We start from the raw sequence: 14427 nt of genomic DNA on the forward strand, positions 1-14427 counted from the left end.
AAGATAAGCAATTTGGATTCATAGATATACAATACATAAACTGTCCACTATAAATGATGAACAACACCGACTCACTCCTCAGTGTCTCTTTCTATCACTGCCTCCGGTGCCTGTAGCTATACAGCAGCTCGTATATTTGCGTGTGACTGCCAAGCAAATTTTATGCGAGCTTTTCGAAATGTCAGTGGAAATAAAACGTGAATTAGGAGTATTTTCCATCACTATGTTGAAAACAAACTGGCATCCCAAATGTCAACAACGAGATCTGCAAGTACATTAGAGAGAATGAGCTGTGTGAACGTGATTGTTGTTACTGCTCAGTGTCACAGCTATTTCATACTTTAACCTCAAAACACAAACAAAGACACGTATACTACTATGTATACTACAGACACGTTAGACAAACTAAAACCACAACTCGTAACGAAACGGCAGGTGTTATTTAAACATAGAACCAGTTAGATACAAACTTCTCTATGAGAAAAACACCAATGGTTTGAATATATTTGATTTAACTGAAATTAAAAATGATACTTCTTTGTAAATAGGAGATCATTGAGTGCATTTTCGCAGTTCCAGCTCGCTCTAATTCGACGCATAATTTACAAAAATGCGTTTTTGTAATAACCACGTCTTTTATCTGTCACTGCATGCTGCACCCTCTTCACATTTGCACGACATTGAATTGTGAACAATTCAGTGGATAAAAGGATGGGGGGGGGGGAAGAGGTCACAGACTGTCAGGAGCAGCACATAAAGAAGCAGAGAGAAATCCACATTGTTTATTGAGAAATGACAGCCAAAGCCAGGGGTGTGGTGTACAAAGAATGAAAAGTCTCATTTTCCAACACTGTTAGTCTGAAGCGGAAATGTACTGAAAAAAGAAGAGAAGAGGTAAACAAGGGCTAGGCAAGAGTACACCAAATGTGACCAGTGAGCCAAAACAAAACTTCTATGCAGTAGATTTATGCTGTCAATGAATATTTATTGATCCTTGTACTGTCAGTATGATGTAAACAGGTGACAGATTTAACGGTGCTATATTTAAATGTGCTGTGCTCATACGCAATCACAGAAGTGTGAGGTTTAGCTTCCTTTGTTGAAATGGTAATTATTATACATTATCATAAACTGGGTCTTACAGCTTCAGCTACAGCACGCAATATATAACAGTGAAGGCTATAAATACATTGTAACCAACAATATGTTTATAGCTTATATTTTCTAAAACATGAGAGTTAAAAACAACCAAAAAACACACACAGATGATGAAACAAGTTGTAAAGAAATCAATAGTGCAGTCAAGACATATTGAGTTGGCACACTTTTATACGTATTTTTTACACGTTGGCACAGGAAAAGAGAACCTGAGGTTTATTAAAAGCCTGTTTGACTGTCGATGGCTTGTTTGACTTTTATTGGTACCGTTACAATTTTGGATCTTATTTTAAAAAGACAGTCACTGACATTTTGTTTGCATCAAATGACTTGCATCAGCTTAGGCATAAACATCAACATCGTAATATTTCTCATTTTCATTTGCTCAAGCAATTTGCTGTATTAGTACTCGCATCTGAAGCTCTAATCCTCCAGTTTTTGGTAGCGCTCTTTAAGCTTTATGGAGATAAAAATGTTCACATACATATTTTTCTTAAAGACACAGTGACATTAAAAATACATTTGTAAGGCTGTAATCCTGCTTCAACAAGTTATTTAACTTGCAACAAGTAAAATTATAATGATTGTGGAGCTTTCGACTTTGAGTCATTCAAGCATAATTCTGAATGATTTTTATTCAAACCCTCTTTCGGCTGTCGCGATCCACATATTTAAGCCACATAGTCTACATCATAATACACAAACTAAAGATCCTCCAACCATCATTTCACTTCACTTTACAGAACATAACTTTAATCCTTTAATTCAGCCTGGAAACAGCGTCGGCCAAACTTCTCAAAACTGCAGAATCACCTTTTAGTAATTGGCTAAACGCACTACTTGGTCGTTTCTGTATTTCCCGCTGCGCCGCTCCTCTTCACACGATGTCCTCTCTCATTTCCCTTTGTGCTTGTTGAAAAGAGCGTAGAGGACTTTCAAGGTTGCAGTGGTGTCCAGAGAGACAATATCTGTCACAATATTCAGAGGAGACATAATCCACATGCAGCATCCTTAAGCCACTGAGGCGGTAAGAATATGCGGACACTTTTTACCAGCATTAGCTAATAGCTACTCTCACAATCCATCCTAAGAGGTCATAGATCAGGAGGACAAAAAAAACATTAGTTGGAAACTTAATCAATATGTCCTTGGTGAGATAAGATCCCTACAAAATTGCTCTCTGTTGTGAGATGCTCTGACTGAATGAATGTGACAGAAAGATCGACTTCACCATTGGCTAACCTAATTAATTCACGCAGCATGCTCTCATTTTAGGCCCTGAGAGCTGGGATTCCTCATTCAGTGGCTGCAATTATGCCGTTAATTAAAAAGACACTAAAAATGAATTAAATTACCCACTCGCTCCTGGCACAGATTAATTGTGCTAGTCCTTACATTAACAGTTATCGTGTCGAGGATTTATTTTACAATTACAGGCTCTGTGGCTGGGAGGCAATATGGTGGGACAGCTTTAGCGATCTATAGAGAGGAAGATTCAAGTTTAGAGGGAAGTTCCTCCTGTCAATAGCGCATCTGCAGGGAAGTGGAGTGAATCTGCTTGCCACTGATTGATTCCCACACTTAGAGGAGTCAGTAACTCACCCGGTCACCTGCTTGATTTCACTCTCCGCCTTATGGAATGATGTAGTCTATGTGACCGAAGGAAATTACCCAAACACACACATGAGCGTTGCTGGTGGCATACGATGTAGTCATACCGCATGAACCCACCACAGATGTATGCTTTAAACTTGAAAATAAACAAAAACGAATGCTGTAGCTTTATGACTTCCTAGAATTTGAACCTTTTCATGTGTACATGTGGCCATTAGAGATCATGAGTATATGTCAAAGAAAGTCGGCATCTTGCATGCTAAATAACATAACATCCATGAGGGCTACCTACAACAACGTCACAAGCAAAAAGTGATTGGCTGTAAGTGCAATTGGCGTTTGGCAAATTCTTTTTATGTGGATGGGGCTTACAACAGCAAGCCTACACCATTAAAAACAGCCCCCAAACACACAAACATGATATTTTGTTATAATAAAAAACTAACCTAAACATACAAAACCTTGATCTGGTTCTTCATCTAATATTGACAAAAATTATGTTTGTAAATATTGAATACAGTTGATTACACACTGTAAAATTCACTAAAGCTGCCATTAATCCATCCATTTTCTGCTGCTTATCTGGGTCTGGGTTGCAGTTTAAGCAGAGAAGCCCAGAGCTCCCGTCTCCCCCAACCTTCTCCTCCAACTCATCCAGATGGGGGGACACCAAGGTGTTCCCATGCTACCTAAGAGATGTAATGTCTTCGGTTTGCCCTAGCTTCGCTCTGAGGCCTTCTCCTGATAGGATATGCCTGAACCACCTTGATTAGTTGGCCCTTCGGATACCCAAACCACTTCAACTGTCTCTTTTCCATGTGAAATATTAGCAGCAGTCTTCAGTAAGACAGATAACACAAATCCATTCAGATAAACACCCACACATTGATATAGCCTAGTAACAGTAACAGTAAGGATCAATCTCTGTGTCTAATCATCTATAGTGATACTCATCATGGCACGAGCGGCGCTCATTCATATTCAGCACGCTATTCCATCTCCCTCTCCAAAACACTCTCAAACTCTCACTCCACGGTGTAGAGCACATTAATTCAGCAATCCCCTTCCTTGCATGACATACAAACACATTTTAGCATTTTTTCCGTCATCCAGATAAATTCTCCTGATAAAGGGCATCATCACTGAATTAGTTTGACATTGGTGTCTTGGAGCGCTGTAGGATTTCATTTTTTCATGGTAACGATCATTTTATCTGCAGGCCTTTTTTCTTCTTCATCATCTGTGCCTGGCATTTCAATCTCAGTAAAACAGTCATGAACAAGTTCTGAGTGTGTTATGTGTGAACAAAGTGGATTTGTCTCACCTTGTGGGTCAACATTGGAGAGCTGAAAGCCTGTATCCTTCAAGAGGTCCAAGGCCAAGGTGACATTATGAAGCTAGAATTTTTTGAAAAAACAACAAAAAAATTTCAAATGAGATAATTCTGCAATGAACCACACTTATTGTAAGACTATATCACATACAACAAAAGCTATATTCTACCCCACTTTTGGTAAAAAAGTTGACTCTGTAACAACAGTAGAGATATTTATTGAATAAACTGTACTTTAGTGCTGAACTTACAATTATGAAGTGCTTTAACTTTAAATTTGAAGATTTCCATTTTATAATACTTGTATATTTTATTCCACTATGATAATATACTACAAGCCTTTTGTACTCTGGTGCTTTTATCGCATAGTAATAGCTATAGGTACTAATTACTTTTAAAATCATACATCTATTTTCTTAAATGCTTTCCCAACTAGGGGCATGGGAGGGCTGGAGCCTGTCCCAGCTAACATCTGGCAAACACACAGTATGCCCTGGAGTATTATACAACCCTGGAAATGTTAGTGGTCCATCACAGGACCAGCACAGAGAAACAGACAATCATTCACACCAACTACAGCTAATTCAGAATCACCAAATAACCTGACATTTATGTTTTTAACAACAACAACAACAACTTTTATTATGGGGACTGTATAATATTCATTTGATCATATCATATCTTTTAATGGGCACTGTTCTGGGTCATGTTTTAGTACTGTATCCAAGTGATCGGCCGGGAATTAGATTGATAGATGATCAGATGAAAAAGTGTACTTCATTCCTAACACTTGTGAACTGAATAAAGGAATTTGTGTGAATGCGTACACTGCACCAAAAATAAAATACATTTGAACAGAATTTTGAGTTATATTTTGAGAAAATAAAGCTTTGAATGTGGCATGAATCCATATATGTGAATCTATACTTTACCATCTCAGAGTCACTGACAGGGGTCAGGTTGAAGTCAAAGAGCGGGATGAAAAAACCCTCCAACTGTCCGATCAGCAGCAGCAGAATCACACCATCAGCAAACTGGACAGCAAACCCACAGAGCATTGGAACATTGAAAGTGATAAGGGAAGTAATCACTGAGTCTATTTTTATCAAAAGAAAGCCTGTAAGCAGTAGAAGGTTTCCAGCTGTTGGTGTATACCTGTTTGTCCATATCTATCACCTGCAGACCCAGAGATGATATATGCTGGTTGACAAAGTGTACCAGGGCCTACAACAGAGAAATTATAAAACTGTGCAGTTTGAAATGCAACTTGACAATTTAGGGTATCTTCATCAAAACCCAAAGCATTAGTTGGAATGGTTAATATATCAGACTCTTAAAGTAGGACATCTAAACTTGTTCATTCTGCACCTCGTGTAGCTCACTCGAAATCAAGGAAAGTATTAGTCAGTCAGCAAAAAACGACTGCCCTTTTAAAATATGAGATTTTTTTGTCTCTCTCTCTCTGTGAGCTGCTTTGTGTCAGCCTATAGCTCATTTCAGACTTTGTTGTCCTGTATTTCAAGTGTTCTCACAACTCTTGTGTTCAGGCATTTAGTTATCTTAGTCAAATATTGGAACTTCTGGCTCCAAAATCCTAAAATTGAGTCTTCAAAACAGGATTTCACTAACCCATGAGTGTTGTCATGGTGGCTACTTCCATTTTTTTACATGCAGTCTGTGAAAATTATTTGATTTTTTTTTTTTAAAAGAAAGAAAGAAAGAAAGAAAAAGATCATGCTCAACAGTATTTGAAAATCATCTTTTGCAAAAAGGCCAAAAAGCCTTACAAGCACATTGGATTAAGAGTCCCGTCCTTCACCAGCCAGCTCTGTTCATCTGCCATGTATTGAAGGTTCAGATCAGGCAACAAACACACAGCGTGACATTTATCATTTGTGTTAACACCACTGGAGTTCCTCTCTCTCTAGAGATGAGAAAGTCAACACCTTTAAAAAATCTCGGCACTTCTTTACTTTTTCTGGTGTCCTTGTTATACCTTTTTCACTGTGTTGACCTTGTGAGCCTCAAGCTTCAGCAGTTGCTCAATGGGATCTTCCCCTGGGTGACCAGACAGCCAAAAAAATGTGTTAGTAGGCTGTAATGCTTTTTGGATGACATTCAAGATGTCACATCAGCTCAACCTCTGACCACTCTCACTCACTTTCAGTATTGCTGAGGGAGTCTGTGTCGCTGCTGAAAAGGCAAAAAGGATTTATATATATATATATATATATATGAGGTGAGTTTTTCTTCACATTTACAGGATCACACGAGGCAGTAAGCACCTCACCTTCCCTCTGTTAAGATTTCCACTTGCACATCTGATTTGATTCCACTTTTGCTGACCTGGGTGTACAGCACACCACAATGAGCAACAATTACACAAAGTGTGTCTGAAACCATCCTGGAGCAAAAGAAAAAGTGCCAAAGTTTGACAAGAACAACTTACTTCTACGACTACAACTTCAATCTTCACATCAGAGGGCAAATCCAATTCAGGCTGGAAACATCTCACCATGGCAACAAGCAGATGAAGGGTGGCCAGAAGGTCCTTGTTGTGGATGACTGACAGGTAAACAGCAGAGGACCAGACACACACAAAAGAAAAATCGGCCGATGTGATCAAACTCTCAAGCAGGGCACGAGTGTCTTTGATAAATAAGAAACTGACACTTGGCCCCATAACCTACTTACCATTAGTACTCACCAGCAGCTATTTTCAATATCAATCCAGTTTTCAGCAAATCTAAACAATAGCATTTATTTTTATCTATTTATGTCTTCACTCTGTAAGTAAAACTTTCTCCACAGCTAATGATCGGAGCACTCCCATTAAGAACAACTCCATGATGACCCTGTTAGACAATATTACCATATTATATTGACCTTCTTGGTAATATATTATCCTTATTATTACTCCTGTTGCCTAACATTAAAAGAATTTAAATGGTGATGCATGTACAGCCCTATTTTTAGGTTTTTGTTTTTTTAATAAAAGCAACAAGCAAATCCCATAAACTGAGATTTTATTCAGACTAAATCAATTCAATCAATCAAAATTCAGAATGTTTAACATGAGACAATTTACTCTTTTATGAAAACTGTTAGCTCAGCTGCTGCCATCAAAGTCAAAATGACCTTATTTTTTCTTAACATTTTCTCAGTTCATCAAATCATTGGATTTGATTTTTATTTACATTTTACACTGTACACTAACTTTGTTTGAATTGGGGTTGTACTACAGAACAGCAGCAAACATGATTATCACCAAATCATGTTAACTTTTAATTAGCATTCTCACACATTAGTCTTTTTTGATACGTTTCCCTGTCTTCTATTTGGATTCACCCTGAACAAAACGCAAAGGAAGGCAATGAAAGAAAGTGAAATAATTGTAGTCAAGAATCTGACAGCTGCCCTGCCAGGTTATGTTGTGTCAGCCCAAGAAAGAACATTTTAGGTAAAGTGTTCAGCAGTCTATAAGTTATTTCTCTGCATAACCAAGCAACCAGCACTGACATGTGATTAAAATGAAACCCTATAATGTCAGGAAATTTTATCTCCACCAAAATCCTGCGCAGTTGGTGTAAGCTTACATGGTACCCTTGTGATAGCACCAAATCCTGTTGAAATGAGAGGGTTGCCAGAAGAGAACATTTGTTGACTTGTTTGTTTGCGAAGCCCAGTCGGCAGCATGACTCACGTTTGACGTTCCATTTGATCTGACTGCTGTCCTGCGTGCCCAGTCTCTTGCCCAGCTCCTCCATGATTATTTCCAGCTTGCGGATCTGAGCTGTGCTGGTCAGCGCTATCTCTTCCACATTCAAATGCACGTCGGCCAACCTGGCTGAAGAAATCAAGAAACAACCGAGTATCATTATAGGGTCTGACTGACAACAACCTCCAGCTTTTTAACATAATATCTGTTTGTTTTTCATCCTCTCAGTCAAATCACTATCAAACGCAAGTAAGTATGATAAATGAAATATCAAATATTCATTATCTCACACAGCAGGTGATGAAGTACCAGTCCATCATACACATCCTCCTCCAGACTCTGAACAACGATGTGCTCGGGTTTCAAAGTCTTATTGATCCAATCAACCAGTGCCTACCGAGATATAATTCATCACACGGTCAGAGAAATTATCCGCTTTCATCTTCTTGCATACATTTTTCCTTTATCAGTGTTGCAGATGAAGAAAAAAAACAGCAAGAGACCCTGTTTTTAAAGATTGTGCTTTTGGATCCCGAAACAGATAATAATAATAATAATGCAAGATACAAGTGCTCATCTAAAAGAAAGCTTATATTTCACTTGTTTTCCTCTCAAGTTTACATATAAGACGTCAGAATTATTTCAATTTTTCCATTTGTGTGAAACATTAGCGCTGCCCTCTTTACAACAATATGTTTAAAATTCTGATCCAGCAGAGTCTGCTGGCTCCTCGCCGTGACATCTGTCTCCCATCTTCTCTTATAATTATGCTCATTAAAATTTCACCCATCCTCACACCTTATTCCTGTATGCAGCCCACTAAAGACACAAAGGTAATCTCAGATCTGCGGCTGTCCAGGACGGGCGTTTGATGTTACAGTAAATGTGAAATAGAAGAAAGCGAATCCGACATGTGCAAGGCAGGGATTCATTTCTTACCTCCTTCAGCTTTTCAAGTTTGGGGTCTTTTAAAGATGTTGGTTGTATGAGTTTCCTCTTCTCCCCTGTAATGGACATGAAAACAAAACTGCGCTAGTCTCTTACGTCACCCAAAGTGCATCTGATAGCTCTCTTTAGAATTTCTGCTTTGAATATTTCAGTGATAGGTTTTACATGTTTTGGCAGTACCACTATGTTTGCTGCTTATTCACATATACTTTGAGGTTGGCCATTTTCAAATGCATTCCCTTCATACATCCAGCCCTCCCGAGCAACATAGAAATCAGCAGAGCCCGCAAAGCTGTTTCGGTTAGTCTAATCTATCTCGGCAGAACTTCTAACTTGGCAATATAATTAAGCTGCGAGAATCATAATTTTATGTGGAGTATGGATCAAAGAATTATTCGAAATCTATTGCTTTACTTAGAAAGACAAGCCCACTCCAACTCTGCTGTATGGAGCGTCTTGCATCTTTATGCAATGCTTTTGAATTGTGGCCAATTTCAGCTCCCAACAGAACTGCTTTCTCGATGAAGTCGGTGTTTTATAAACCCATCATTCGGTACACAAAAACTTTGATACTAGCCGGGGAACATAGTGGAGGATTCAGCAAATTAAAAACCAGATATTCACCCCAGGAGGTGGCAGAGACCAGAGCACACCAGATTTCACATGAAAGAGAATACAGGACCTAAACTCATTTCCTCCATGTCTGCTAAATGTGTAAATGAGCAACTGTCACCTTTCAAGTTCACAACATCAGTGCCCCCAAATGATCCGAAGGTCATGTCCTGCAGGTTTAAATGATTACAGATAGACTGGACACGTCTATATTCATTATCCTCATTATATAATATTGGCGAAAGTCTAATAGAAATGCACGAGGCAGACACGATTTTCAATATGAGGTCACTGGGATGATCTTTTACATGTGCCACATGAATCACTGATGACTAAGATTGACCTTTTGAGTAAATGCAAACATACCCTGAAAAGACTCAAGTTCCACAAGCTCTTCTTCTTTCTGATAATTAAAGATGTTCTCCTCCATCATTCCTCTGCAAAGTGATATCTTCACCTCTGACCTGTCAACACATTTACATAAAATTACAACAAACTACAGGAATTTCTAATACACAGTGTATGATATCAATACAAGATCAAGCAGGGTTCTCAAAGTTTTAAAGATCGAATAGCGGTGTACCCCTCTTCTCTTCTTCCAGCTCAGAGGATGATTTACATTAGAAACTATTGTTTTTAGATATTTGTTAAGTATTGGTGAGGTAGAACTTCTTGACACCAGCTGATTTTGTTTGGGGGGGGGCGCGCGCAAACAAGAGGCAAACCAGACATTTTTCTGCATGGGCCCAGAAGAACATCTACAAAAACAGTGTAAGCTCCATTGTTCCATCTACAAACCAAATTTTGAAAAGATTTCCATGCAAAATAAATGAGTTTGGACTCATTTGAACAGAGGTGATGTCTTGTGGTCTACTAATTAAAACGGTACATTTTTTTAGACATGAATACAACATCTGGATTAAAGGGAACATGAACCGTTCATATAAACAGCAAACAGCAAACTTGCAAACTTTGAGAAGGGTTTATTAATGCTAAAAGGTACAGAGTTTCATTGTTTGCATTGTTGTCCAGATGTCCTTTTCAAGAAGACCCTGCTTATTTTGGCTAAACAAAGTCAAACCACACTCTGCACAACAGCATGACTCCTTATTAAAATAGTCCAGATGGTAAAATCACCTTCCTCTAGTCAGAATAGTCAACTATTGAAAATATTGGGACCGTTCAATTTCCTACTTTGATGTAAAATACAAAGAGGAAGATAATAATTCTATTTCAAGCAAGAACAGAAAAACATTTTACTTTCAATCAGTTGGTCTTAAGACTTACCACATGCTTGGACTGTTATTAAAAGACACCCAGCAGGAAACATAGCCCTAATATAACCTCTTCCAAAGCATGTTGCTGGCTTCAAATTCAAAATGTGCATCTCTTTTTTTAAACACTTCGCAGTTTTACTATTTGTCTTTGCACCCCAAAGGCAAGGTTTAAAGGATGTGCAAATCACTGAATTCTGCTTTCATCACAATACACAATTTGTACACAATTTGTTCCAACTTTCTCAGGGGGGAAAGTGGGTTGTAAAGCACAGAAGAATGAAGAAACACTTTCTCTATGAATATGTTTGGCAGAAAATACTCTCAGTGGTGCCTCAGTAAGTCCGGAGCCATACTGCTCAGTTTTCAGCTGGTTTTGAGGACTGACCAGCAGTGAAAAATGCCGGCTGTGATGGCAGACAGCTTACCTTTGAGAGGAAATCTTGTATCTCAGAATTGTTGCTTTTAAAGTACAAAGACAAAAACAGCCTTGTGCTCAGCTCAGCCACACAGAACTTCTAATGCAGGTATATTACTCTGACTGAAGGTGTTACACGTTTCTAAAAACACAGAGAAACGGAAACTGATTGGGTTTGGAATCGATCTGTTCCAAAAACACGTTATACCAAAACAGGAAGCCACTTAACTTCCTCACTTCTTTTTTTCCCTTTTCTTTTTTTTCTCAACGGCAAACTCATTAGATCAAGAACTTCAGGTCCCTGCAGAGTTACAGGGGCTGGTCTTGTTTCTGTGAACATTTTGAATCATATGGCCTGAGACAAAGCACAGCAAACACATAAAGCAACACACTCTGACAAAACAGACGTGACCTGGAGCTTGTCAAACGGTTGTTTCCTGGATCTGTGGAACAGAAACGCCTCGGTGAGCAACTTCTCTTTCTCTGGGTGTTTAGATTGTGTGTGGCTTCCTTTTCCTGAGGTTGACAGTAACTTTCAAACAAGGTCATAAACAAAAAGTCTTTTTGAATAAGCTTACCTTCAGCACTCTGGGAGCGACTCGGCAGAATTGAGTTCCTTAGCTGATGTCAACTCCACAAAGTGTCAAAACAGCGATATATCAGAAGTGGAGGGCTGTACTCAATCTGAATAGACTCTTGTTATTTCTATCAATGCAAAGGTCTGGCTGTACTCAATTTGAAAACTGTTGGCTTGAAAGAAAATAACATGTCACAGGGTTGAAAAGGAAGATAAGCGCATGAGAGGATGTGGCAGAGAAGAAGATAGCACTTCCTCTTTTTGATATTGGCTTCGACGCCGAGCGTTTTCTGATAGGAGCGTTTATGCTCTGTGACACGAACCCTGGATAAGACTTTAATAATAAGTAGTCATTGAGCGAACAAGAACAGGGAAGACTCTTGGGTATAAGTGTATTGTTTTGAAAACTACACTTCAGGAGGGCCGTGAGAAGCGTGACACTCAGAGGCCTGAACCACTCAGGCTCGACTCACACATCTCCATCTGTGACCACCCGGATCAATTTGCCGTCATCTGGCCTTCTCGGTTACACAAACACATTAAAAGGAAAAGAAAAAGAAAAGCAAAGATAGACAACAAAACAACGACCTCTGTCTGTGCACTGGCCTTGTTGAAGAAAAGAAAAAGGACCACCCATCAGTCAGACGAGGGGCAATTTAGGGGATGTGGAAGGTTACCATAGCAACAAAGGAAAGAGACAAGAAAATAAAGGCCTAAAATAAACCTATAATTCCTTTAGCTAAACCCAAATTGAAGGAACTGTCTGTTCAAAAGCCAATCTCGCTCAGAAAGCCAAAGCAAATTTAACCAATCTCACAAGCAAGAGATAAAATAAAATTCCCATTCTGCTTGATTCCACACATTTATTTTTCTGATAGCCTAGATTAAACAGAAAAAGAAAAAAATTCAGACACACACTGGTGAACCAGCCAGTGTTAACTCTGTCTGAATTGACTCATCCATTCTCTCAATAATTCAGACCGGCTCGAAAATGCATGAGCAGTCGTGCACTGTACATCTTAGCAGGTCTTGAGGTGGCACCACAGGGCCAGCTCTGCTTCAGGAGAGTAGTAATAGGTCCGGGTCTCCTTGGAGAGCTGTCTGAAAGGCTGGTCAATATAAAGATACTCTGACTCTGACTCTCCTGGGACGGCAAGAACACACTGCAGTCAAGGCAGGAAGCAACAGCATGAACTTTTAAATATGATTTAAAATATGCGTACTATGCATAGTTCAGAGAAAACATGCTATTAAAGAGTATAGTATAGGAATAACATGGAACATATTAATAATGTACAGTAAAAAGAGGTAAAAAGAAAGTAAACCATTCTTCAACTTTAAGATTTTATGTATCAGGACTTTTTGTTAATAATTTGTTCTAAATCAGGTCTTAAAATTGTTTAATTACAGCCTTGGATTAACAGCAACATGACACACCTTACCTTATCGTTATTTATGTAGCAAAAAAACAAGCCAAAACACAAAAGCAGTGTGTGAAAAAGTACACCCTTACTGTTTCAAAAGCAATTAAGAAGGTAGGTAGGCAGCCAGGTGCTGCCGATCAATGCACAAGAAAAACTGTGAGCACAAAAGAAGAGGTTTTGGCAGTTTGTAGATTTGGAGTATTCAGGTATGTGTTATTACAATGCCACAGGGGGAAAGACATCAGCAGTGATCGTAAAGAAGCAACTCTTGCCAATTTCCAAACAATTTGTAGTCAATCATTGTATAATAAGAAAAAATCTTCACAAGTAGAAAACATTCACAGCACTTACCAATCTACAGGGCTCGGGGAAATTGCAAAAGAGAAATAAAATGCTAGAGCTTTGCAAAGTTGCATTCAAACAAACCACAAGCCATCTGGTACAATGTCTTTTGGACAGATAAGACCAAAGTGGAGATGAAATAAAAGCATATCAGTATAAAGACTTCATACCAACTATTAAGCACAGTGGTAGAGGGTAGTATTCTAGAGTCAAATGGTAAGGCCATCTGTCTGATAGTCAAAGCTTGACCTAAAGTGGTTGATGCAACAGGACAATGATACCAAAAAGAGCAGCACATCTACAACAGAATGGCTGAAAAAAGAAAAAAAAATCAAACCTTAAAAGAACTGCAATGCCTGCAAACCTCAATGAACTGAAGCAGCATTTTAGAGTTTGCAGAAGTAGAAGAGTGGGATAAAATTCCTCCAAAATGACATAAGATTAGTTCTTACTTTTTCACACACTGTTTCTGGATTTAGGCCTAGCTTTGTTAAACAAATACTAGTAAATGGACTTATACTTATATGGTGCTTTTCTATTCTATTTGAGCACTCGAAGCAGTCTCTTACTAAGAGGCTCATTGACAGACAGACAGACACACACACATTAAGACAAGGTTTTTTCTATGTGAAGCAAAGAACCTTTAACTTAACACTCTCTCATTCCAGTGAATTGGTTGGGGGCAACTTGGGATTCAGCATCTTGCCTCAGGATATTCAACATGCTTCTCTCAACTGTTTCCTTGTTTCAGTCTGAGTGAAGCTAAGCTAATTGACTGCATGCATAAAGAAGAGTTGCAAAGATCTTCTTACTGAATTCTTAGAATTTTAAAAGGTTTAATAGGTTTTCAAATTACTTAAACACTGGAAGCAGCATAACACAGTACACACATCATCCAAAAGCAAAGGCAAAATTATTCAGTACTTAGTTAAAACTTTGTTAGGGTCTCACTTACTTGTAACTGATAAGGTTTCAGTGTCTCCTGGCTCTCAGGCACATCCATGGCTCC

The 14427-nt window shown here is 38.7% G+C and overlaps 1 protein-coding gene across 1 annotated transcript; it reads right to left on the bottom strand.

Annotated features, from left to right (window-relative positions):
* Nucleotides 1-772: 772 nt before the first annotated feature.
* parvg (parvin, gamma) lies at nt 773-10049 on the bottom strand. Its single transcript, XM_085412701.1, is given in 13 exon segments — nt 773-2064; nt 2067-2126; nt 4097-4169; nt 5038-5139; nt 5261-5329; nt 6102-6163; nt 6267-6298; nt 6396-6451; nt 6555-6670; nt 7809-7952; nt 8114-8216; nt 8763-8827; nt 9750-10049. Coding segments are annotated over 13 exon segments (978 nt in total). The 5' UTR covers nt 9817-10049; the 3' UTR covers nt 773-2035.
* Between the last annotated feature and the right edge of the window lie 4378 nt (nt 10050-14427).

The sequence above is a fragment of the Rhamphochromis longiceps genome, linkage group LG7 (assembly GCF_057381845.1).
Source record: "Rhamphochromis longiceps isolate RC_006_pf linkage group LG7, R_longiceps_female_GT1.1, whole genome shotgun sequence".
Classification (NCBI taxonomy): domain Eukaryota; kingdom Metazoa; phylum Chordata; class Actinopteri; order Cichliformes; family Cichlidae; genus Rhamphochromis; species Rhamphochromis longiceps.